At 43.3% G+C, this 27,074-nt stretch overlaps 1 protein-coding gene and 1 long non-coding RNA gene across 3 annotated transcripts in view; both read right to left on the bottom strand.

Moving 5' to 3' along the window:
• LOC306871594 (BDNF/NT-3 growth factors receptor-like) overlaps window positions 1-26,847 on the bottom strand; it is a gene marked incomplete at its 3' end in the record, with an annotated part of 33,023 nt that extends 6,176 nt beyond the window's left edge. Inside the window, exons 1-11 of the mRNA XM_079419654.1 lie at window positions 26,380-26,847; window positions 24,792-24,866; window positions 24,645-24,716; window positions 24,459-24,527; window positions 24,186-24,331; window positions 23,935-24,086; window positions 16,259-16,394; window positions 6,470-6,784; window positions 5,073-5,101; window positions 4,421-4,520; window positions 3,056-3,244 (exon numbers count right to left, since the gene is read on the bottom strand). Of these exons, the coding sequence (XP_079275780.1) occupies window positions 3,056-3,244; window positions 4,421-4,520; window positions 5,073-5,101; window positions 6,470-6,784; window positions 16,259-16,394; window positions 23,935-24,086; window positions 24,186-24,331; window positions 24,459-24,527; window positions 24,645-24,716; window positions 24,792-24,866; window positions 26,380-26,573 (1,477 nt within the window). The 5' untranslated portion in view covers window positions 26,574-26,847. The remainder of the gene's footprint in view (window positions 1-3,055; window positions 3,245-4,420; window positions 4,521-5,072; window positions 5,102-6,469; window positions 6,785-16,258; window positions 16,395-23,934; window positions 24,087-24,185; window positions 24,332-24,458; window positions 24,528-24,644; window positions 24,717-24,791; window positions 24,867-26,379) is intronic.
• LOC306870868 overlaps window positions 1-27,074 on the bottom strand; it is a 1,223,475-nt gene that overhangs the window by 352,871 nt on the left and 843,530 nt on the right. The window lies entirely within an intron of this gene.

The following is a 27,074-nucleotide window of genomic DNA, read 5'->3' as shown; positions in this document are numbered from 1 at the left end:
GCCATTCTACAGAATTGGTCCAAACTTCTGTCCCTCTACAAAAAAACACATTTTAGCATTTAAGTATTGAACTCTTACGTTTACTAAGATCCTGCTATTACATATTGAAACCCACAATAATATTTAAAATATTAGTAATCTTAACATATATAAAATCATCATTAATTGGATACTTTCAATTAGGAGGTGGCTGTCCCGAACCCTAACCCCTAAATTTCAACTTATGAAAATGATATTGAAATAATTTTTGTATTTTTTTCCCCATTGTTGTTTTTAAAAGCATCTTTTTGATTATTTTAAAAAGTGAAGTTAAAAAGTGAACAATTAGTATAAATGCGTACCTTAGATATTATACAGTTTGCATACATACAAATTTTTTGGAAAAAGACATTTTTTTTAAAGACGCCTCCAACTTTGACTTCAGACAAATTCTGTAGAATGGCCCATACATATATACATATATATATATATATATATATAGAGAGAGAGAGAGAGAGAGAGAGAGAGAGAGAGAGAGAGAGATAGATAGATAGATAGATAGATAGATAGATAGATAGATAGATAGATAGATAGATAGATAGATAGATAGATAGATAGATAGATAGATAGATAGATAGATAGATAGATAGATAGATAGATAGATAGATATAGTGTAAGAGATATATTTATGTAAAAATGAAACAACAAACTTATTCTGACCTGTACTTGTTAAAACATATAAAAGAATAGTGATTATACTAAATTGTATTACATTTTAAAACATCTTGTTGACAAAAGGGCATAACCTGCTATTTTGAAGGATAGTAGCAAAATGAGTAAAGATTTAAAGTTACAAATAATTACAAATAATTATATTATATTTTAGGACTAAAATCTATTCCTTAAATTGAGTCTTTTAATGTCATCTAATAATTCTTGTTGTAAATATGCCTAACAAGAAATGTTTATCATGAAACATTGTTACACCGAATTACTTTTTTTCTGTAAATCATGGTAAAAATGTATAATCATTATTTTGCACTTATAAAACCCCTACAACAAATAAAACCCTAAATATAGATAGATTAGGTTAGAGGTCACAAATATATATGCATGAATTAATCATTCAAAAAAAGTAACATGCAATAAAAAAATAAATAGGGTCCATTTTGATTTCATGCCGACTTAACCCTACAGTTGGGCAAAAAAGTATTTAGTCAGCCACCAATTGTGCAAGTTCTCCCACTTAAAAAGATGAGAGAGGCCTGTAATTTTCATCATAGGTACACTTCAACTATGAGAAACAGAATGGGGGAAAGAATCCAGGAAATCACATTGTAGGATTTTTAATGAATTAATTGGTAAATTCCTCTGTAAAATAAGTATTTGGTCACCTACAAACAAGCAAGATTTCTGGCTCTCACAGACCTGTAACTTCTTCTTTAAGAGGCTCCTCTGTCCTCCACTCGTTACCTGTATTAATGGCACCTGTTTGAACTCGTTATCAGTACAAAAGACACCTGTCCACAACCTCAAACAGTCACACTCCAAACTCCACTATGGCCAAGACCAAAGAGCTGTTGAAGGACACCAGAAACAAAATTGTAGACCTGCACCAGGCTGGGAAGACTGACTCTGCAATAGGCAAGCAGCTTGGTGTGAAGAAATCAACTGTGGGAGCAATTATTAGAAAATGGAAGACATACAAGATCACTGATAATCTCCCTCGATCTGGGGCTCCACGCAAGATCTCACCCCGTGGGGTCAAAATGATCACAAGAACGGTGAGCAAAAATCCCAGAACCACACGGGGGGACCTAGTGAATGACCTGCAGAGAGCTGGGACCAAAGTAACAAAGGCTACCATCAGTAACACACTACGCCGCCAGGGACTCAAATCCTGCAGTGCCAGACGTGTCCCTCTGCTTAAGCCAGTACATGTCCGGGCCCGTCTGAAGTTTGCTAGAGAGCATTTGGATGATCCAGAAGAGGATTGGGAGAATGTCATATGGTCAGATGAAACCAAAATAGAACTTTTTGGTAAAAACTCAACTCGTCGTGTTTGGAGGAGAAAGAATGCTGAGTTGCATCCAAAGAACACCATACCTACTGGGAAGCATGGGGGTGGAAACACCATGCTTTGGGGCTGTTTTTCTGCAAAGGGACCAGTTTGTTTGTGAGATTTTGAGTAGAAACCGCCTTCCATCAGCAAGGACATTGAAGATGAAACGTGGCTGGGTCTTTCAGCATGACAATGATCCCAAACACACCGCCCGGGCAACGAAGGAGTGGCTTCGTAAGAAGCATTTCAAGGTCCTGGAATGGCCTAGCCAGTCTCCAGATCTCAACCCCATAGAAAATCTTTGGAGGGAGTTGAAAGTCCGTGTTGCCCAGCGACAGCCCCAAAACATCACTGCTCTAGAGGAGATCCCCATGGAGGAATGGGCCAAAATACCAGCAACAGTGTGTGAAAACCGTGTGAAGACTTACAGAAAACGTTTGACCTCTGTCATTGCCAACAAAGGGTATATAACAAAGTATTGAGATTAACTTTTGTTATTGACCAAATACTTATTTTCCACCATAATTTGCAAATAAATTCTTTAAAAATCAGACAATGTGATTTCCTGGATCCCCCCCACCCACCCCCCCCCATTCTGTCTCTCATAGTTGAAGTGTACCTATGATGAAAATTACAGGCCTCTCTCATCTTTTTAAGTGGGAGAACTTGCACAATTGGTGGCTGACTAAATACTTTTTTGCCCAACTGTATATATGAGCAACTGTGTGAGATGCTTGCTTTAGCAAACATCACTAACGATCAATCAGGTGTTGGTAAGATTTACAGGTGCACTATTTATAGATCCTGAAATGTAAATGAATTTAAATGAAGATTTGCAGATCCATCTACAGTCCAACAATGATTAAGTTACACAGGCCAACCACCCCTGATATCATCACCATGGTGATAGAAAGGGAGGTTACTATGACAACTGACCAGTGGCAACCTAGGCTGGAATCTATTTCAGAGGATGGAGTGGGGCCACTGACGGCCCAGCATGTCACGGCAACTCACGAGTGTCCGATTTCAGCATGCTGCCGGGGTTGCGGAAGTACTGGGGGTTCTCGATGACTGGAATCTTTGTCATTCCGATGATAACGGCATCTGGGCCCATCTCCGATGATGATGGCGTGTTGTTGCCATTGGAAACATGGTGAAGCGGGCTGGCCGAGTCGTCGTCATTACTGATGACAGATGAAGAGCCTGGTGGGAAAAAAATCAGACAATACAGTAACCCACAGAAATAATAGGAATTCACATTCTCAATACACATGAATATACATACATATGTGTTGAAAAAGTGCATTATTATGAGAGAGGAAACAATATCCATAGCTTTTGTTTAGAAGGTACTGCTGAATAATGTTGTATGAAAAATGGAATAATGATGCTGAAAAATATTCAAATTCATAATATTCTGTATTTGTATGTGATATGTTACAGTAATAGCTAATGTTAACTGTCTTTACTTATGTAACATATTTCTTAGTGAAACATTAGTTAACATAGTATTGTTAAAAATACCTCTGATACTCTGATAAAAGAAACAACAACAAAAAATAAACATCTGTTTGGTTTTGATTATCATGTCTATTTTGCTGAAATCATGCGTTTTGAACCATATCAGTTTAAACTTATATACGGTTTTCAGAGTGCACACATCTGAAGCATACGCACAGAAAGCAGCTGTCACACGGCATGTGAGTACTAAACTAAGTTCTCGTTCATGTTTTATTGCACTTAAACTGTCAAATACACACAAGTTTATCTTAAAAAGACACATGAGTTACAAAAACAATCGGTTATGTCTGTGAAGGTAAACAGCTGGGAAAGAAATTGCATGTTTATATTAAATCTGTGTGGCAGCAGTGTAATATACAGTAAATAAAATCAATAAATCCACTGCTCTCTTGTCTTTTCTGGGGCTGGGACTCTAAATAACGTTCTGTACTCGTCAGTGCAGCCAATGACAGAACAATAAGTATGCTTTGCTCGAATTTTCACTGTGGTGTTAGAATTGATATACACCGTTGTCGCTTGTGAAAACACAATGGCAGTGCCGTGTGTGGACACGTGCAGATTAAGGGGTGGTAATATTATAATAACATCCCCTTTCAATGTCAGGGGGGAGTGAAATCTGAGTGGTTTGTTTTTTTCACAAGCTTGCAGAGAGAGGCTTATCCAAAACAAAAGTAGTGGGTTGCTTTTTTTCACGTTTTCAGGGTAGGGAGATGCACCCGATTATAGCACTTAAAAATGGAAAAAGTCAGATTTTCATGATATGTCGCCTTAAAAATTTCCATGGAATAACCAGGTATGTGTATTAAGATGGTATGCTATATATTCACCAGAAGTGAAAAGATAAAGTGGTGCACTCACCTTTCATACCAAACTTGGAGCTTCTGCCATACTTGAGGAAAACTAACATCAGGATACATCCAGTTAAAGCAACCCCAGCTATTCCAACCACTATATAAACCTAGAATATATAAAGGTACAGTAGATTTTACTGAAACAAGCACGTCTGGGGTGGGTTTAAATTGACTGTATCAAAGAAAGTCATTTACAAATTGATATTGTCACAAATGTAACTTGTCCAATAATACATCAAACAATAAACAGAATATCCTTGGTGAATATATGTTAAGCTCTGTCAACAGTATCTGCAGCCTGCCGTCGATTACTTCAGAAATGAATGTGTCTAGTCTCTCAGTTTGTAAAAACAAATAAAAAGGGAAAGTCTATGGGGCAAAATTCTAGTAGTCCCACCTCAACAAAAACGATTTAGACAGCTTTACAGCTCAAATAAACCATTTTTACTGAGGTGCTTAAACAAAAGTACAAGCTTCATATTTCTGCCTTTAAACTGTCTAGAATGCTGGCCCCATGGACTTCCAGTGTAAGTACAAACTGATGGATGGGTCAAAATAGTTTTCTATAGTAATCAACAGCAGTCCACATATGTTGTCAATAAAACTTAAGATGTATTTAACCTGACATTTTCCTTTAATCGCACTATGCAAAAACATACCGCAACTTTGTCCTCCAATGGCGGGATTTCTTTAAAAAAAAAAAGGCAGATGAAACAAATTACACAATTTAAAGGACTGCAGTTCAAAACTATAAAAGCCTGAAGGTTTGAACAAATTCATGTGATACATGAGTGATACAGGGAGGAACAGACTTACCTGGACTAAATGTTGTGTCTGTGTTACATCATTTAAATGGAAAGAAAAATGGAAATGGATTATATAGTGATATATAACATTCTATAAACATCACAATATATATATATATATATATATATATATATATATATATATATGAATTATAAAGAGCAGCTGGGTGAATCTCATGAAAACTGGTCATATTTCACCTCATTATCATAAGAAATTATGTTTTACATAAAGAAAATTAAGTTTCTTTTTAGAACTATAAAGTTTTTTTTGCATTGTGCAGTTATTTTCATAGCAATTAAGCACAAACCCCTTAATGTCAGTAGTCTACTACTAGTTTTTTCACCTGCTTTCACACAAAATCTTTACTTGTCACACAATTTCTGAAACCTGACACTCAAACACCAGAACCACACACCAAATCTGCAAAACCATACACTAATTCTTGGCCTTTGACTCAGTTTTTAATTTCATAAAACACTTTTTGTAAAACACAACACACAATTCTGTATGTAACACACAAAAATCTAACAGGGATTAATATTATGGCAAAGGTGTTTGCAAATGTTTGCTTTTGAGATGTGTTTGGGATATTTTGAATGCAGTGCTTCATTTTGTAAGAGATTTGAGTCATTTTGAATTTTGTGTGTGCAATTCTTGGAGTTGTGTGTAAAGTTTTGATAATGTGTGTAAGCAGCTGGGGAAGAAAACGGTAACATTACATAATTAATAGTATAATATCCAATAGTCTTTGTACTAAACATTACTTACAATAATGATTTAAAATAAATAATTGTATTCAAACAGGATGATTTTTATGAGTTCAGTATGAAATTAAGAATAAGAGGTTTTCACAATATAGTAAATAAGAAAGAAAGAAAGTATTTGGTGGGGAAAATGTGCTTAATTAAAAAAAAAAAAAATACTGTCACAATGTCAAAAATCTTAAAGGTCAAATGGAATTCTTGGTTCTTTTTCTTTTGAATAGGGTGAAATTTTAGGGTCAAATTTAATACAACTTTGTTATATTTAAAATTTAGCTTGCTTTAATTAACCAAAATATTGTTTTACAAGATAACTCACCATAATAGAACACTCCCTCTGTGGAAACAAAAATATGACAGATGTTTGATTGTACACATTAATAAGCTTATAAATAATATTATAAATAATAAATATTATAAATAATATTTATAATATTAAATAAAATAAAACATACATTTTAGAGTGATGCAAGAAAACCCAAGCCCACCTGTCCCTGAGTGGTCCACATCAGGTATGTGCATGAAGTGCGCCGACACGTTTCCCCTGTCCTCTCCGAACTCATTGCTAGCCACCAGCGTGTAAATGCCATTATGGATATGAGTGGGTATGACCAGCTGCAGACAGCCGTGGTACTCCGTATCCGTGATTTCATGGATTTCGGTCCTGATGTACTGCTGCTCCTCCAGCAGCTTCCCTTCGTGGTACCAGTGCAGATCAGGCCTTGGGTTGCCCGTCACAGTGAAAGGGATGCACCAGTCCTGGTTCCTCACAGGCTGGTACAGCTGCACGATAGTAGGGGGAACTGACCCAGGAGAAAGAAGAAGGGGCAGAGGAACGAGAGAGAAGGAAAGAGGGGAGGAGGAGAGGAAGTGTAATCACAGGATATACCACAGGAGTAAACGAGAGGAATGTGGAAAAAATCACTGTAGTTTGACGAAAGGAAAGCGTCTGACAGCACATGGGATGAAGGGGCAGCATAAAGGGATTCTAGGGTGAGAAATACAAGAGAATGATAAGAAATAAAGAGGCTTACTGTAATATTACAACACAACATGAAGAAACATGCAACGCATAACCAAAAGCAAATGGATAAAAGGATTTCAACAAAGGTTTGAAAGGTTTGTCGCTGATTGGTGGAAATGAAACAATGTTAGTGTAACATACAGAAATGTTATGTACATGTAAAAAAAGAGACTGTTTTGTTAAAGGAATAGATTGTTTCTTGTTGTTCAAAACCATATGATTTTCCAGCAGAATTTCCAAGCTGCTCCTCATGATGCATTGAACCATGTTTGATGTCAATCAAGTCAAAAGTGACTGTTTCTCACATTGATTCTCACGGCCGTTTGCCATGAGCCAAGTTTCAATTTGTGCAAGCATGAATCATACAGCTTCAGGACATTTAAAATATTTTATCAAGCCTGTCAGCCTGTTTACTGTCTATTACCATTCAAAAGTTTAGGGTTGGTAAGATAAAAAATAAAAAAAAGTATTCCTCTGATGGCAAGGTTTGTCACTTGATCCTTCATAAATGAATGTAAAACACTGACTTCCTATTAATTAAAAAATTTTGTGTAAACGTTTTCAAGATTCTTGGATTTTTTTCAGGAAAGTTATTTGAAATAAGTTTAAACCCTAAAACCCTCGTTTTTTGTGGGGGTTTTTTTTGGAACAATGTAAAAGTCTTTAATGCCACTTTTTAATGAGCAAAGTTTATTGCATCTTTGCTGACTGAAAGTGCTGAATATTAATTGATGAAAAAAAATCTTACTGAATCCAAATATTTGAATGGTATTTTGTTGTACAAAAAAGAGCAGTTTGGACTTTTTGCTAAACATTTGCTTTTGTGTTCCAGGGAAGACAGAAAATATGGGTTTGGAATGACATGAGGGTGAGTAAATGATCTTCATTGAATTTTCACCAAATCCTCAACTAAAATATTTATTTTTTCCTTAGCGTGTTAACTACTCCTTTAACTATGCAAATATCAATAAAAAACACACAAAATAAAACGGGTAAATTCTACAAGGCTCAAAGCTTACTATTAAGTAGGAAAGGTTTTTCAAGCAGTGTTATGCAACAATGTGAGTTTTGTCGGGCCCAGTAGACTAATGTGATAGCTTGAGGGGAAACTTCCTGAATCTTAAGCATTTGGCACATTTTCAAATGTATCTTGAACTCTTAAAAACCATCCAATATTTCAACCTACCATTCTCTTAAAGGAAGCCATCTAATCTCTAATCATTCACGTCAAAAGACCCACAGCCTCCTATTCAGTTTGAAATCCTATTATTTTGTCAAAATGTCAAAATATACTTGGTAGACATCAACCTTACAAATCAAAGAAAAATTATGGTAATATTTATCACTTACAATGTTTCTGATGCGACTGCTCAATGACATGAATCATTATTTCAAATTCTAGGAAGTCAATCGCACCTTTGATAAACAGACACATTCCACCACTGAAACAATACTTCATGGGGAAATTATTGGAGGTTCGGTGAGTTTTACTTACAGTACCAATCGAAGAATGAATCAACTTTCCATGCCTATCAATTCCTCTTCAAAACTATAGTTATATTTAAAAACAAAAAATAGATGTTTTGGAACAGATTGAAAAAGACAGGCAACAAGTGTCCAGAATACATGTGGATGCCTTCAATACAGTTTAAAATTAGGATGCGCATCATGATTTTGGTTGAGGGAAGCACAGAGTGTGCAGAGCTGTAAACAGTACCCCTGTAAAGGGCAAAGGGTGGCGACTTTTAAGCTCAAATACAAGATTTAACATTTTTCACTACATAATTCCCACGCTACCGCTTGCATTATTTAAGTTTTGATGACTTCACTATTATTCTAAAATGTGGAACTAAGTCATAATTAAGTCTGATGAAAACCTACTGTCACAGACCGGCCAGGCTCTCACCTCAGCCAATCACAACGCACATCCTCACCTGAGTTCTAATCAGCACACCTGAACACCATCGTCACCTCATCAAGAGCCACTATAAAGCCACACACCTCACCTCAGTCAAATGTCCGATCTCGTTCCAACGAAGTGGACTCTACGCAAGTATATGCTGATACTTACCTGTTACTACCCTGCCTGTGAAATTACCTCTAATTCTTTCTCAGAGTGTTGTCCTCCGTGTCCTGGATCCCTGTCTGTCAGTCCCTGTACGTCACGACGAAACATTGAGGTGTGTGGCATTAAGCTATCCACGAGCTCCTGTCAACAAACCACGCAGTTCAGCCTAAGCACCATTGTCACTCTTCAAGATCGATACTGCTGTCACTCACCCTGGAAATCCCTTGACCATACTCATTGTACAATAAACCTTACCTTTTATATATTCCCGTGTGTCCGTCTGCTTCCGTAACAGAAGACCGGACCAACACCGACCGTACAGATGAGTAACCCGGATCCATTTCAGGAGCTCGTGGATCACCTCCGACGAGTTCTTGCTCCAACATCACCGCCGAGCACATCTGTCACCAGAACCACGACTCCTTCACCACCCATGATCCACAGTCCCATGGCCAGACCAGCGCCCTTCTCTGGTGTGGCTGAGGAGTGCAACGGGTTCCTACTACAATGTTCTCTCAATATCAATATGCAACCGCATTTGTTCCCCACAGAGACGTCTAAGATCGCCTTCATCGTTTCACTTCTCTCAGGTAAAACATTGCAATGGGCTGAAACTATCTTCTCTCAGTCAGGACCTGTGACCCAGTCTTACCAGAGTTTCACCACCCATCTTCGTGAAGTGTTCGGGCGATTAGATGGAGATCCTGCTATTAGTGACCAGCTCTACCACCTCCGCCAGGGAACCAGCTCTATCTTCGATTACACCCTGCAATTCAGAACCCTGGCGGCGGCCAGTGGGTGGAACGAGAGAGCATTGATCACTACCTACCGCCATGGTCTAGAGCCCAGATTGGGGTTGCAACTCGCCAGTTTAGGTGACTCCTGTGGATTAGAAAAATTTATTCAACGATCCATCCACGTCTCCACACGCATGCAATCCTGTTTCAACGACTTACCATCTCTAGCTCGTTGTCCTCCTCCCGTTCACCACCCAGAGGTCAGTCTCCCTCCAGAACCCAGCCCAGAACCAATGCAGACAGATCGAACCCACCTTACAGATCATGAGCGGCAGAGGCGATTGAAGGAAGGCCTCTGTTTATACTGTGGAGATGGTGGTCACATTCGAGTAGCCTGCCCTGTACGTCCCCCGCAACTCTCAGTGAGTGCCATTCAACCTATTTCTCAGAATATGAAGCCACTCACAGCTGAAGTATTGCTTACTGCCTCAAATGTCTCCCTTCCAGTACAAGCCCTTCTTGACTCCGGCTCCGCCGGTAACATCATCTCGGGGAGCCTCTGCCGCCAACTCAACCTCCCGACCGTTGCAAACCAAACCATCTACCAAATACATTCGATAACTGGAAGACCCATTGGACGAACCACTGTCCGGTATAGTGCTGGCCTGGTTCACCTAAGGTTTGGGCAACTGCACGAGGAAATCATCACTCTGCTGATTCTGGAGGGAGCGCACACGGACATTGTCCTCAGACGCCCATGGTTTGTCTAACATGAACACCACATCTACTGGCGCACCGGGGAGGTCCTGAAGTGGGGCAATCAATATTTTCCAGGTTGCTTCCCGAAAGTCCCACAACCACTCCACCAAGTCGTTTCCAAGATTCCTGTGAATTCCACCACTGTAGAAAGTCCAGTTGAGAGTCAATCTGTTGACATTCCAACCTGTTATGCCCCATTCAGTGACATGTTCAGCCTGACGAAGGCCTCCAGGTTACCTCCCCATCGGCCATGGGACTGTGCTATCGATCTCTTGCCAGGTGAGCCAGTGCCCAAGGGAAAGATATGCCCACTCTCTCTGCCGGAACAGAAGGCCATGGAGGAGTATATCAACGAGGCGCTAAAACAGGGTTACATCCGTCCGTCCACCTCCCCTGCTGCTTCCAGCTTCTTCTTCGTGGCCAAGAAGGACGGAGGCTTGCGGCCCTGTATTGACTATCGGCTCTGAACAAGATCACAGTTAAGTTTTGCTACCCCCTTCCTCTCGTCCCAGCAGCCCTGGAACATCTTCGTGGTGCCACCGTGTTCACGAAGCTAGACCTCCCCAGCGCATACAACCTCATCCGGATACGTGAGGGGGACGAGTGGAAGACCGCCTTTGTGACGCCCACCGGGCACTATGAATACCGGGTGATGCCGTATGGCCTAGTCAATGCCCCCTCCGTATTCCAGGAATTTATGCACGAGGTGCTCAGGGAGTTTCTCCACCGATTCGTCTTGGTCTACATAGATGATATTCTCATTTACTCCCGGAGCTTGGCCGAACATCGCCACCACGTTGCAGAGGTCTTACAGCAGCTCAGGAAGTTCCATCTCTTCCTTAAGGCTGAGAAATGTTCGTTTCACCAACCATCTGTGCACTTCCTGGGCTACATCATCGACAGCGGTGGCATCCGAATGGACGAGGGGAAGGTGGAGGCCATCCGAACCTGGCCGGAGCCCTCCACAATCAAAGAACTTCAGAGATTCCTAGGTTTTGCAAATTTCTATAGAAGATTCATCCAAGATTATAGCACCATCACCAGTCCCCTCACTAATCTGCTCTGAAACAGGCCCAAGTCTCTGTCCTGGACTCCAGCTGCCACGGAGTCATTCGGGAAGCTGAAGGTAGCATTCACCAACGCTCCTATCCTCATGCATCCAGATCCCCAGAAACCATTCATTGTGGAGGTCGACGCCTCCACTTCAGGGGTAGGAGCCGTGCTATCCCAGCAGCAACTTTTCCGAGAAGTTCAGCCTGGCGGAAAGAAACTATGACATCGGCAATCGAGAACTCTTGGCCATCAAGCTCGCCTTAGAGGAATGGAGGCATTGGCTGGAGGGTGCTCAACATTCATTCACCGTCCTGTCTGACCACAAGAATCTACAATATCTGAAAGAGGTCAAACGACTTAACCCCCGCCAGGCACGTTGGGCTCTCTTCTTCACCCGTTTTGATTTCACCATTTCATATCGCCCCGGATCAAAGAACACCAAAGCAGATGCCTTGTCCCGTATTCACCCTCCTGAGGAAATCGACCCAGCCCCTGAACCCATAACCCCAGTAAAGATCTTTGCATGCCCCATCCAGTGGAACCCTGGACCCGCAACTCCTGCCAATGCCTCCACTGCCACTTCGCCGGGCTGCCCTCCAGACAAGCAGTGCATCCCCAGATTGCAACGCACTACCATCATCCGCACTGCTCACAAATCTCTGGGCACTGGCCACCCAGGGACCAACAGTATCCTCTCGCTGTTGAAGGATCAATACTGGTGGCCCAGCATGGCCAGGGATGTGAGAAGGTTCGTTCAGGGATGCGCTAGCTGTGCCATGACCAAGAGCCCTCGTCACCTACCAGCAGGCAAACTCCTCCCTCTGCCCATTCGTCCATGGTCGCATCTAGGAGTGGACTTCGTGACGGGCCTACCCGCATCTGATGGAAAAACCTGCATTCTGGTCATTGTGGACAGATTTTCCAAGTCCTGTAGACTAATTCCCTTCAAGGGTCTTCCCACAGCCATGGAGACGGCAGAACTCCTCTTCAATAATGTCTTCAGGTATTTCACCATTCCTGAGGACATAGTATCCGATCATGGTCCACAATTTATCTCCCGTGTATGGAAGGGTTTCTTCAAGCTCCTAGATGTGACCGTGAGTTTGTCATCGGGCTATCATCCACAGACGAATGGGCAGACGGAGAGGAAGATCCAGGAGATCGGCCGCTTCCTGCAAACCTTCTGCCATGGCCACCAGGACTCCTGGAACCAGTTTATTGGCTGGGCCGAGTATGCCCAGAACTCTCTCCGTCAAGCTGCTACTGGACTCACTCCATTCCAGTGCGTACTCGACCCTTATTCCCCTGGTCCAGGGAGCCATCGGAAGTACCTGCAGTTGACTACTGGTTCCGGGAGAGCGCGAGGGTCTGGGACGACGCTCACCATCAGCTCCAGCGAGCAGTACGCAGGCGCAAGATGATAGCAGACCTTCGGAGGTCCGAGACCCCACAGTACCAACCGGGACAGAAGGTCTGGCTGTCAACCCGGGACAATAAGCTGCGGCTGCCCTGCAAGAAGCTAAGTCCCAGATACGTTGGTCCCTTCACCATCATAAGGCAAATCAACCCAGTCACCTATCAACTGCAGCTATCCTCACAATATCGTATCCACCCCACATTTCACGTGTCCTTTCTTAAGCCTTATCACTCACCTGTCTCTCCTTCCACAGAGCCTGGTCCGAGCGAGGAACCCCCTCTCCCACTGATTCTGGAGGACGGCACGGTGTATAAGGTGAAGGAGATCCTGGACTCCCAGCGTCGTGGTGGCCGCCTGGAGTATTTGGTTGACTGGGAAGGTTACGGTCCAGAAGAAAGATCGTGGGTTCCCAGAGACGACATTCTAGACCCCTCGCTTATGGAAGAATTCCATACGACAATTCAACAATAATATAGAGCAGAGTTGTATATTTTCATGATAATGTTGGTAAATACAAACCAGATTTGTTCAATTCAGTAATCTAACAATAGCAATATCCTATGCATGGGAACATAACATGTTCTAGATTTCTAATACAACCTGAATTCCAGAAATGTTGGGATGTTTTTTTAATTAGAATAAAATGAAAACTAAAAGACTCAAATTACATGAGCCAATATTTTATTCACAATAGAACATAACAAATGTTTTACACTTTTATCCATTAAATGAGCTCATTTCAAATTTGATGTCTGCTACAGGGCTCAAAAAAGTTGGCACAGGGGCAACAAAGGGCTGAAAAAGCAAGAAATTGTTAAAAGATTCAGCTGGGAGAACATCTAGCAACTAATTAAGTTAACTGACATCAGGTCGGTAACATGATTAGCTATAAAAGGGATGTCTTAGAGAGGCAGAGTCTCTCAGAAGTAAAGATGGGCAGAGGCTCTTCAATCTGTGAAAGAGTGCATAAAAAGCTTTAAAAAACAACGTTCCTCAACGTCAAATTGCAAAGGCTCTGCAAATATCATCATCTACAGTGCATAACATTATCAAAAGATTCAGAGAAACTGGAGAAATCTCTGTGCTTAAGGGACAAGGCCAAAGAACTTAGTTGGATGCCCGTGGTCTTCAGGCCCTCAGACGACACTCGTCGGCATGATTCTGTCATTGACATTACTAAATGGGCCCAGAAATAATTCCAGAAACCACTGTCGGTAAACACAATCCGCTGTGCCATTTGCAGATGCCAACTACAGCTCTATCATGAAAAAAGAAAGCCATATGTGAGCACGGTCCAGAAGCACTGTCATGTCCTGTGGTCCAAAGCTCATTTAAAATGGACTGTTTCAAAGTGGAAAAGTGTCCTATGGTCAGACGAGTCCAAATTTGACGTTCTTGTTGGAAATCACGGACGCTGTGTCCTCCGGGCTAAAGAGGAGGGAGACCTTCCAGCGTGTCATCAGCGTTCAGTTCAAAAGCCAGCATCTCTGATGGTATGGGGGTGCATAAGTGCATATGGTATGTCGTCGAAGACGACCACAAACTCTTCAGCAGCTGGAAACCTATATCAGGCAATTCCAACACCAAAACTCCAGAAACTCATTACCTCGAAGCCAAGACGTCTTCAAACTGTTTTGAAAAGAAGAGGAGATGCTACACCATGGTAAACATGCCCCCATCCCAACTATTTTGAGACCTGTAGCAGGCATCAAATTTGAAATGAGCTCATTTTGTGCATAACACTGTAAAATTTCTGAGTTTAAACATTTGTTATGTTATCTATGTTCTATTGTGAATAAAATATTGGCTCATGTGATTTGAAATTCTTTTAGTTTTCATTTTATTCTAATTTAAAAAATGTCCCAACATTTCAAGAATTTCAAGATTTGGGTTGTACATGGTCATCAGCCGTGTTGGGACAGCTTACCAAGTAACCTGTTATACTGTATATGCATAACTCTTAAAAAAGTATCTAATTATGTTACATTATTACTTTTTTATGGAAAAAGTTGTTGTTTTTTGGAAACTGGCTGACTTTTAAGTGTTTATTTGAACATGTATCATGCTCCAAGGGGACTACACACTCTGGGTACCTCTCACACAATTGCAGAGAAAATCTTTGGACTTTTATAAGTTGATAAACACACTTGGTAAAATACATTAAATAAAAATTTATCTTCATTTTATCTTCATATTTGTCTTCATTCATTTTATTTAAAGATGAGGATGTCAAACTGTCTTTCCATGTTGGAATCTGCCAAATTTGGATTGCTTCACTCAAGTGACAGATAGATTTGCACTAAAATACAATAAGATTCATAGGATACACAGCCTTTAATACCCTACTGATTCATGATTATGTGGATTATAAATTCTTTTTGGGGTGGGTTGTGAGATCAGTGGTGGACAGTAACAAATAATTTTATACTTAGTACTAATGCATATTTTTAAACTATCTTTTTCCCCCCCAGAGTTTTACTTTACTGAATTCTATAGCATAATGTCTTGACTTTTTACTCCACTTAATTTCAGAAAAATACATGCCATTCCTAGTTATTTTTAAGTTAAGAATTTGATAGATCCAGTAGTGATGTCCAATCACTGAACGAGTGAATCATTGATGTTTTTTTTTTTTTTTATCATTCAGTTGAACTGGTTCAAAGTTTGCAATTAATGCAATTGCATCATTTAACTCAGATTTAATGATCTGGTCTGAGCAAGTCTAAAAAGTTAACAGATCACTGTACTGGTCTTATGCGATTCAAAATAAGCCAGGAACAGAGAGTATTATGATCCTCCAGTGTGCTGACTACTAATAATTAATAATAATGTCAGACTGAGCTCTAATCTATTTTAGGTCTATTATATCTGAGTGACTGAGACATTAGACCCCTCTCTCTTAAAATAGGTTTTTTGAGTAGAAGCACATTAAATTGCAAAAAAATATATAATAATAATATGTAGTTCTTACAGATCAGTACTTTTACTCAAGACGAAAATTCAAAAGCAGTACTTATACATTTATAAGTATGTAAGTATGGAGTAATATTTCATCAGGGTATCTTTAAAACAAGTTCAGGACTTTGTCCACTACAGGTCATGGCCCACCATTTGAACTCAAGGCCTTCTGTTACAGAGGACTGGAACGAACCTTAACTTGGGGCTCATTCTGTCAAAGCAATGCAAAGCAAATCCACACAACACAACGTGAGTTCTTACAAAGAATATTGAGAAGAACTGAAGCCTCAGTCTGGCCCACAATGTTCTCGGCACTACAGGTGAGCTCTCTGCCGTTGTCATCAGGTGAAAGTCCACTTAGAGTCAGAATAGACTGCAGCTCCATTCTGTGAGAAATCTTTGGGAAAGAAACCACAACTCTGATCTGATTATGTTTAAACATATTTTAAACATTTGGCATGCATGTGCTTTGTGGTTGCCAGGGTATTCTGGGTAGTGACTGCCTGCTGACCAAAGTCACAAGAGCCCACACACAAGTATATTATATATAATATTCTAGCACACTGAAAAAAATTATGCTTTGGATCAACTTAACAAAAAATACTCCAATTTGTTACAGCCAAAATTGTATTTATTTATTTTTTTATTTTTTTAATTGTGGCATTAACTAGAGCTAAATAATCCATGTTCTCATTCTACACATCAGTGTATTTAATCTGTCATACAGGCTGTTGTTTTCACCTCGGGTGAAGGCTCCTTCAATGTAAGTAGTATAGTGAGCATTTTAAATATTAATGGAAACACAAAGCTTTTACGGGCTAGAGTCAAGCATCTGTGGTTTCAGTGCTGTGATAAATCATAATATTTGAAAGCACATTACAGGATGCTACAGAGATTAAGTGTTTAAGTGTCCTAAATGTGTAAAACTGACATAAGGAGGAGAGAGGTTATAACTGATGTGAGGACGGCAGATATGTATAGGCCTACTAGAGTAAATAGGGCTATCATTAACAGGGCTATCATAGTCTGTTAAGACACTGTTTTCCTAGTATCTAGTATTCTGTCTGTAGTTCTACGTTTACTTATGATTTTGTGGGAGATCTCGCTATGCTATGTGTCTACAAGGAATATTAGATCTGTGTTCAGAATGGAATACTATCATAATCACATTGCATGTTAAGTTTTGTTTTTTAATACACAAAATTGAATTACACAAAATTGATTTTATATTTTAATTCAATAAAAAAGGATTTTTCAAGAATGATCAAAATAGAGAAACTGAACATTCTGTCAACAGTCACTCGCTGTCATGTCCTTCTAAACCCATAAGACTTTCTTTTATCTCTGAATCACAAAGATATTTCTAATGAATCCTGAGAGATTTCTGTCCCTCATTTGAAAGTGCATTTAACCAAACCTTTCATAATTCAAAAAGTTCATAAAAATATGTGACCCTGGACCACAAAACCTGTCACAAGGGTCAATTTTCCGAAATTGAGATTTATACATAATATGAAAGCTGAATACATAAGCTTTCCACTGATGTATGTTTTGTTAGGATAGGACAATATTTGGCCGAAATACAACTATTTGAAAATCTGGAATCTGAGGGTGCAAAAAAAATCTAAATATTGAGAAAATCACCTTTAAAGTTGTCCAAATGAAGTTCTTAGCAATGCATATTACTAAACAAAAAATAAGTTTTGATATATTTACAGTAGGAGATTTACAAAATATCTTCATGGAACATGATCTTTATTTACTGTCCTAATGATTTTTGGCATAAAAGAAAAATCTATAATTTTGACCCATACAGTGGATTTTTGGCTATTGCTACAAATATTCCCCAGCGACTTAAGACTGGTTTTGTGGTCCAGGGTCACATATTATAATGAATCAAGCAGTTTAATCCAATACTATTATGAAGCAGTTAATAATCTTCTCAAGAGACATGATTGCTTTATGATAAACTTTAAATTTAGGTATTTATTCACACATAAACATACATAGAGAACATCGAACAGGTCTCATGTGGTCTAAAGTGAAGGCAACAGAAGTTAATGAATGTGTCGGGTCTCGGGTCTGATCACCTGTTCTTTGCTGTCTCTGTGTTCATGTGTTGTGCACGTGGCATTGTTTTGACAGCTCGCCACGTGCGCATTGTCAGCGTGATTGTTTCCCCGCCCTCCTTGTTTCTCTGCTCGTTAGCTCATCTTGCATTCACACCAGGTTCTAGTCATCTCATTAGCTTCCCCGTTATAGCTCCCCTTGTTACTCTGTCTTTTGTCGGACTGTTATGGTATTTCCCACTGCTCTGACTGTCTTGATTGTGTATCGCTTACCTGTCTTGTCTTGTCCCGTTCAGGCTCCAGTGCTCGTAGCTGCTAGTGTGTTATCCTGCTTCTATCTGTGTGCATTCAAGTTATCCGTGGACTCTCTCCGGCTGCCGCCGTACCCGGGTCTCTGCCAGCTCAGTTGAGGCACGCTCCAGCCGCCGCTATCCACCCTTCGGTGCGGTAGGAATTCCTGATCCACGCAAGCTGTCTCCGGGAGCGCTCCACGCTCGTTATTTTCTGTTCAATAAAGCCTCTGTTGTACCCGCATCTGAATCCAGCCTATTCCCTGACAGAACAGTCCGACCAACGATGGATTCAGCGGGATCGGATCCGCTTCGTTCCGCCCTCGTGCAGCAAGGGGTTTTACTGGGGCAACATGATACACAGCTCAACGCCACAGCGCAGGAGGTTGACGCTCTCAATGCCCGAGTCGCTGAGCTCCTCACGCGGGTCGATGATCTTCAGCGAGAGGCGGCTGACCGGGGTCCCGTACTCCGCGCTGTTACTCCTCTGGAGCCTGAACCCCATGCCAATAATCCACCGGTTTACGATGGCGATCCCAACGCCTGTCAAGCCTTTCTCTCCCAGTGTTCACTGGTATTTTCACTGCAGCCTCGCCGTTACGCCACTGAGGAGGCGAAGGTCGCTTACGTCCTCACTCTTCTCTCGGGTCGCGCCCGCGAATGGGGAATTGCCGTGTGGAGATCGCGGGCTTCCTGCTGTGCTTCTTTTGCGGAGTTTCGTCAGGAGATGGCGAAGCTGTTTGACCGATCAGCCCAGGGAGATGAGGCGGCGGCTCAGCTATCTTCATTGTCCCAGAGGAAATGCTCTGTCACCGACTATGCCATACAGTTTCAGACTCTAGCGGCAGCGTGCGGCTGGAATGAGGGCGCGCTGCGCGCGCGTTTTCTCGAGGGTCTGAATTTTGCCATCGCCGACGAACTAGCTGCTGTGGATCTCCCTCGAGGGCTGGATAACGTGATTAATCTCGCGCTCCGGGTGGAGTCCCGTCTCGACCGTCGCCGCCAACGTCGTCTACCCACCACACCGTGGCGCCACCTGGAGTCCTCTTCGTTCGATGCAGCGAGTCCTCAGTCAGCTGAGGTTGAGCCCATGCAATTAGGTCGCCTACGGCTTACGCCGCAGCAGAGACAGGAGCGTCTTGCTCAAGGATTATGCCTGTACTGCGGCAAGGGTGGCCACTTCGTACTTCAATGCCCGTTAAAAGCCAAGGCCCACCAGTGAAGCGGAGAGTCCTGGTGGGCGCCTTTCCCTGTTCAAACTCTCCCACTACACACACTCAGCTTCCATTTCTACTCTCATTCCAGGGAGGTTCTCACTCCGGCCACGCCCTTCTGGATTCAGGGGCTGAGGGGAATTTCCTGGATTCTGCCTCGGCTCTGGAGTGGAACATCCCGACCATTCCCCTGGCCAAGCCCATTACGGCGTGGTCATTAGCAGGCAGTCCCCTCACCACGATCACCCACGTCACACCATGCGTAAGCCTTTCCCTCTCTGGCAACCATTATGAACAGATTGAACTGTTAATTATTGACTCCCCCAAGGCCCCGTTAATTTTAGGACATCCATGGTTGCTGAAACACAACCCACATATTGATTGGGTCAATAGCTCTATTTTAGCCTGGAGTCAGTCTTGTCATGTGTCATGTTTGGGTGCTGCTTTTCCTGCTGTTTCTGTGTCTTGTGTTTCACAGGTGGATCCCTCTGACTTGACCGGTGTCCCGGCGGAGTATGGCGATCTGCGTGCGGTTTTCAGTAGGTCCCGGGCCACCTCGCTACCTCCGCATCGTCCCTACGACTGCGCCATAGACCTTCTCCCGGGTACTTCTCCGCCCAAGGGTCGTCTATATTCCCTTTCTGGCCCTGAAAGAGAGGCCATGGACAGGTATATTCATGAATCACTCCAGGCTGGGCTCATCCGCCATTCCTCCTCTCCCGCCGGTGCTGGATTTTTCTTCGTTCAGAAGAAGGACGGCTCCCTACGCCCTTGTATCGATTACAGAGGTTTGAATGACATTACGGTAAAGAATAGGTACCCCCTACCCCTTATGTCTTCTGCCTTTGAATTGTTGCAGGGAGCCCGGGTCTTCACCAAATTAGACCTCCGCAATGCCTACCATCTGGTGCGCATTCGGGAGGGGGATGAGTGGAAGACGGCATTCAACACCCCCTCGGGGCACTACGAGTATTTGGTTCTTCCGTTCGGTCTTACCAATGCTCCAGCCGTTTTCCAGGGTCTCGTCAATAGCGTTCTGGGTGACATGATTAATCAGTTCGTCTTTGTGTATTTGGATGATATTCTGATTTTCTCCCCTTCTCTCCAATTACACACTCAGCACGTTAGACGGGTCCTCCAGCGTCTGTTAGAGAACCAGTTGTTCGTCAAGGCGGAGAAGTGCGAATTCCACGCCGAGTCAGTTACGTTCCTTGGCCATATCATTTCTACCAGGGGGATCAAACCTGACCCTGCTAAGATAGAGGCTGTCGCCAAGTGGCCAGTCCCCGACTCCCGTAAGGCTCTGCAGCGGTTCTTGGGTTTTGCCAACTTCTATCGGCGCTACATCAGGAACTTTGGGCAGATTGCTTCACCTCTCACGGCCTTGACCTCCACCAAGACTTCCTTCAGGTGGAACCAGGATGCGCAGGTAGCCTTTGACACGTTGAAGTCCCGTTTTGTCTCTGCACCTGTTCTGTTGGTTCCAGATCCTGAATCCCAGTTCATTGTCGAGGTTGACGCGTCGGATGTCGGGGTTGGCGCAGTTCTATCTCAGCGCTCCCTCCGTGACGGGAAGGTGCACCCGTGTGCATTTTTCTCTCGCCGCCTCAGCCCTGCAGAACGTAACTACGACATCGGCAATAGAGAACTGCTGGCGGTGCGATTGGCCTTGGGTGAGTGGCGTCACTGGTTGGAGGGGTCGGCGCAGCCCTTCTTGGTCTGGACGGATCATAAGAATCTTGAATACATCCGTTCGGCCAAGAGGCTGAGCTCGCGTCAGGCCCGCTGGGCGCTCTTCTTTGGCCGATTTAACTTCACCCTCTCATACCGGCCGGGGTCCAAAAATGTCAAGCCCGACGCTCTGTCGCGCCTGTTCGGGCCCCCAGAGGGGGAGCTTACGGCCGAAGCCATCCTTCCTGATGGGGTGGTGGTCGGGGCTCTTTCTTGGGGTATCGAGCGGCGAGTAGAGGAGGCCGGTCGAGGGGTGCAAGTGCCAGGAGGGTGCCCGGCGGGTAGGTTGCCGGTGCCGGCTGCGCTGCGCCCTGAGGTCCTTCAGTGGGGTCATACGTCCAGGCTGGTCTGCCATCCAGGGATTCGGAGAACGTTGTTTGCCATCCGTCAACGCTTCTGGTGGCCCACACTGGCCGCAGATGTCAGACAGTTTGTGTTGGCCTGCCCCACATGCGCCCAATGTAAGCCGGTGAATCGCCCTCCTGATGGTCTGCTCCATCCCCTTCCCGTCCCTTCCCGCCCATGGTCACACATAGCCCTCGATTTTGTCTCTGGGCTTCCCCCATCGAAGGGTAACACTGTGATTCTCACTGTGGTGGATCGCTTTTCCAAGGCGGTTCATTTTATTCCCCTGCCCAAATTGCCCTCCGCCCGGGAGACCGCCCAACTGATCGTGGACCACGTCTTCCGGCTCCACGGATTGCCGGTTGACGTGGTCTCAGATAGGGGTCCTCAGTTCGCCTCCCGGTTTTGGAGAGAGTTTTGTAGACAGATCGGGGCCTCTGCGAGTCTGTCTTCTGGTTTCCATCCTCAGACCAATGGGCAATGCGAGCGGGCCAACCAGGATCTCGAAAGAATGCTCCGCTGTCTGACATCCAACAATCCGAGTTCCTGGTGCCAACAGCTCTCCTGGATAGAATATGCTCGTAACTCCCTTCCAGTGGCGGCTTCAGGTATGTCCCCTTTTGAGTGCTCTGTGGGTTATAAACCGCCTCTGTTCCCATCACAGGAACCCGATGCTGCGGTTCCGTCCGCTCTGGCTTTCGTTCAGCGCTGCCGCCGCACCTGGGAGAAAGTCAGAAGGGTTTTGGTCCGAACCTCTGGACGAACCAAGGCAGCAGCCGATCGCCGCCGGTCCTCTCCTCCTACCTATGTGTGCGGTCAACGGGTATGGCTTTCTACCAAGGATCTGCCTCTCCGGGCGCCTTCTCGCAAGCTGGCACCCAGATTCATTGGGCCGTACCGAATCACCAAGGTGGTTAATCCGGTGGCTATCAGGCTCAAGCTCCCTCCCGCACTTGGTCGGGTTCACCCTGTGTTTCATGTCTCTAGGGTTAAACCTGTGTTTTCTTCACCCCTTAACCCTGATGGCGATCGCCCCACCCCCCCGCCCCCTCGTCTTGTGGATGGCTCCCCTACCTATACGGTTAGGAGATTACTAGACGAGCGGCGCCGCGGAAGAGGGTTTCAGTATCTCGTGGACTGGGAGGGTTATGGTCCAGAGGAGAGATGCTGGGTGCCGTCCCGGGACGTTTTGGACCGTTCGTTGATCGAGGACTTCCGTCGGCGACGAGGTAGGCCTCCTCCTGGGGCGCCCGGTGGCGCCCCTGGGAGGGGGGGTACTGTCGGGTCTCGGGTCTGATCACCTGTTCTTTGCTGTCTCTGTGTTCATGTGTTGTGCACGTGGCATTGTTTTGACAGCTCGCCACGTGCGCATTGTCAGCGTGATTGTTTCCCCGCCCTCCTTGTTTCTCTGCTCGTTAGCTCATCTTGCATTCACACCAGGTTCTAGTCATCTCATTAGCTTCCCCGTTATAGCTCCCCTTGTTACTCTGTCTTTTGTCGGACTGTTATGGTATTTCCCACTGCTCTGACTGTCTTGATTGTGTATCGCTTACCTGTCTTGTCTTGTCCCGTTCAGGCTCCAGTGCTCGTAGCTGCTAGTGTGTTATCCTGCTTCTATCTGTGTGCATTCAAGTTATCCGTGGACTCTCTCCGGCTGCCGCCGTACCCGGGTCTCTGCCAGCTCAGTTGAGGCACGCTCCAGCCGCCGCTATCCACCCTTCGGTGCGGTAGGAATTCCTGATCCACGCAAGCTGTCTCCGGGAGCGCTCCACGCTCGTTATTTTCTGTTCAATAAAGCCTCTGTTGTACCCGCATCTGAATCCAGCCTATTCCCTGACAGAATGTGTATATATGAATAAAAGGATATATTACATCTGCTTATCGTATGAAGCAATTGTGCCTCTCTCTTCAGAAAACTTGGATTAAACCACTTGATTCATATGGATTTATTTTATTCTTTATCACTTTATAAACTTCCTAATCATGGTTTTGCTGGAATGGACTTTAAATGGAAAGACTTTTTTTTTTTTTAGATTTCATTAAAATATCTTTTGTGCTTTCCGAAAATGAATCCTGTATGGAATGTTTAGTAAACTGCATTGTTGTGGGATACAATATTCCATACTTGTTTTATAATACTGTATATCTCAGCAAATGTAGCAGGTCAACCACATATTCTACATATCTAATAACATTCTATTTAACTTGCATTCTGTCTACAGAAAGAGTAAGAGCACTACATTAGCATGCTATTCTGAACTAGCTTTATACTTAAAACAGGGTGTTACCTCAAGGCTGGTTGAGAGAGGAGGGTGATCACTGGAGTTTAAGCTCCAGGAGAGCTCAGGGGTCGGGGCTCCTGACACACTACACATCACTGTGGCATCACTTCCTGCCATTTGACTGACAACAGCAGGGATGACCTCGACACGTGGATACTCTGAAATAATGACAGAATTTACATGTTTGTGAGGATGATTTTTTTTATATATTTATTACCACAATCTGTGCAACTTAAAACTGCATTGGGTTTCATTACCACATGAAGGAAGTGTGAGTCTATAGAGGGCTTTTGCTCTTCCTCCTTCCTGTAGACACTGCAGCCCCTCTCTCTCACTGTCATCCAACCAGACTTTGATCCAGATGTTCTTACATTCACATTGCAAAGGGTTCCCGGAGAGCAACCTAAAGCAAACCCAAACAGACTTCAGGAACAGAAAGGTGCTTTCTTTGTATGGTGTACAAACAGAGCACTGTACATACAGTTTTGTTTTGTATGTTTTGTTTTTCTTATAAAAAAAAAAAATCGTACAAAGTCGACAAGTTTGAATTACGAAGTGCCCTCCAAGACAGTGTTGATAAGTTATTGTCTCTGAGATTCCTACAGATAGAGAGTAGAAAAATAATTAATTAAAAATAAAGAATAACAGTATAGAACATTTTCTTTATAATTTCACAAAATGTTATAACAAATGATCAAAAAAATAAAAGAACTCACAGATATTGAAGTTTGGAATTGTTGAAGAAGGCCATCGTAGATACATATGTCAGGTGAGTATTGGTCACTGTTCTGTGTGAGACAACATATGCTCACATAAGTTCTGCTGTTTCATTAACATTTGGCATGAAAATTTCAGATACTCACAAATTCCTGAGATTTGAGTAGTACTTCATATGGTCCTCATTGATTGTAAGTAGCCTTTTTTGATTTGAGATGTATCTGTGGAATTGAAAGGAATGATTAGGCACATTAGATTCATAAACACAGTGGCATTGTGGTACTATGATACACTACCATCCACAGTTGCAAAGGCAAAAAGCTGAATTTCCAGCTGTAATTATTCCAATCTTCAGTGTCACATGATCCTTCAGAAATCATTCTAATGCTAAATTGAAGTTTTTATTATTATTATTATTATTATTATCAGTGTTGAAAACAGTTGTGCTGCTCAGTCCTTTTGTGGTAATTTTGATGAATAAAGTTCAGTGAATAGAAATATAGTTTTTATTGTCACTTTTGATCAACTTCTTGCTGAATAAACAGGAATTGATTAAATAGGTTTTAAACGTTATTCTACTTAGTTCAGATAATACTAGCATGGTACCTTGTCAAAAACAAAACCTGCCCTTACAACAACAACGAAGTAGGTACATCATGGTATTGAAATTCATGTACCGCGGCCTTTACTACAAAGAATACCACAGTACTTTCTATTTAGAGTTTCAGTAATATTATATGAACGTATCATTTAACTAACAAATACAATCAAGCCGAGCTGTTTTCAATCCGCACTGGCGTGAGAAAACATGGACCAAAATTTGAATAGCACTCAATATAAACAGACCGTATTTTCAGCAATGGCTAAAACATCGTAATACGACATTCATTTATCAAACCGTCATCATATGAACAAGTTAACAAAGATGCGCGTGAGAAAGCCATGACTTCACTACAGCGCGCACATGCCTGAAGTGGGTCCAGTGAGCCGTTGTCGTGGAAACGGAGTGACATATTTGCGTAGGCGCCGATGCCTATTGCTCTGCGGACACGTTAGACTACTCCCCAACTAACCTATACACAACAATTCATGTAATAACGTGCGCGTAAAGCTTAATTTCATTTGTAAATAACAGCAGTTTATTAGCGTATCCATCGCGGCAGGCCTAAAAGCATATTTCCCCCAAGACCAAGTCATTTGACTGTGTCTCAGGTCGGCTCGTCTGTCAGCGCAGATCAGATCAGCACCGATAAACCTCGATGAAGCGGACGCTGTATCTTCACCGATATGTATCTAATCGCGTTATGTGGTCAATTTATAGATTCAAGTGTAAGGCGATAGCGCTGTCTTTTTTTTTTTACAGAAAGTCAGCTGAGGTGAGCCAGCAGCTGCACAAAATTTTCCTCTAAGTGACCATCTTTATCAAAAGACAACCCTTTAGATGTGCTCTCTTGCCAACTTATTGCTTATTTACCGAGGCCCCCACCCCTTACATGCGATGGTCTTGCTTGATGCCACGAGCTCATACGCAATGATCACAGACGCTCATAACGGAAACGGGCATGTCATGGTACAGCAGTGCACTAAACTTATTTTGTCCCTCGACGATTTGAGGAATCTACCCACACACACACATACACACACACACGCGCGCGCATGTTTTTTTTTTTTCACGCATCCGTGATGCTGGAGCAGGTCTCCCGGTTCATTTCGCCGCTAAAACACTCCACTTACATCTCCGTGATGTTTTCCATGTCAGACTCCGGCACCAAGACAGGGAAATCCTCGATCCCTGGTTCTGGATCGATACACGAGATCCTCGAGGCATTGCAAAAGCACGACCCAGGACAAGCCGAGCTGAGCCTCAGCAGCCCGAATAAAAGCCCACACAGCCCCAAGCGAGACATTCCACGAACCCCTGCGGTCATGGCAGGACTAACGCGGTGCGTTCAGCGTTGTGTAATGTCTTGTAGTATTTTCAGCAATTCCGAGATGAGACGCCGCTGCTGTGGGATGCGCAAAGACGTTGTGCGCGACGCGAGACTGTCATGGAGTGGCCTTATCTGGTCTTCGCAGAAAGGTGATAACGCAGCGGGGAAATGTTGGCGTGCCAATATGTTGCGCTATCCGGGCTTCGCTTCTTCCAGACGCGGTGGAGAAACGCGTGGCCGCGGGCTGCGTGTGTCTACGGGCTGCGGCGGTGACGCTGACGTCTCACATCCAGCGCTGGGCAAGAAAACAAGCGAGACGGTGTGCGTGCGCGCGTGCGTCTGCGCGCGAGTGAAGAGGCAAGCGCCTATTGATTACCCACCGCATCTCCCTCAGACATCGCTGCTGTAATTACATGTGGAGGGTGCGTTAAAGACGCTCTCGGCAATAATTGATCACCTGTGTAGTCAATGGGGCGATCTTTGGGAGATTTATGTTGA

This window comes from Barbus barbus, assembly GCF_936440315.1.
Source record: "Barbus barbus genome assembly, chromosome: 6".
In the NCBI taxonomy this organism is placed as follows: Eukaryota; Metazoa; Chordata; class Actinopteri; order Cypriniformes; family Cyprinidae; genus Barbus; species Barbus barbus.
This window is presented reverse-complemented; position numbering and strand designations above follow the sequence as displayed.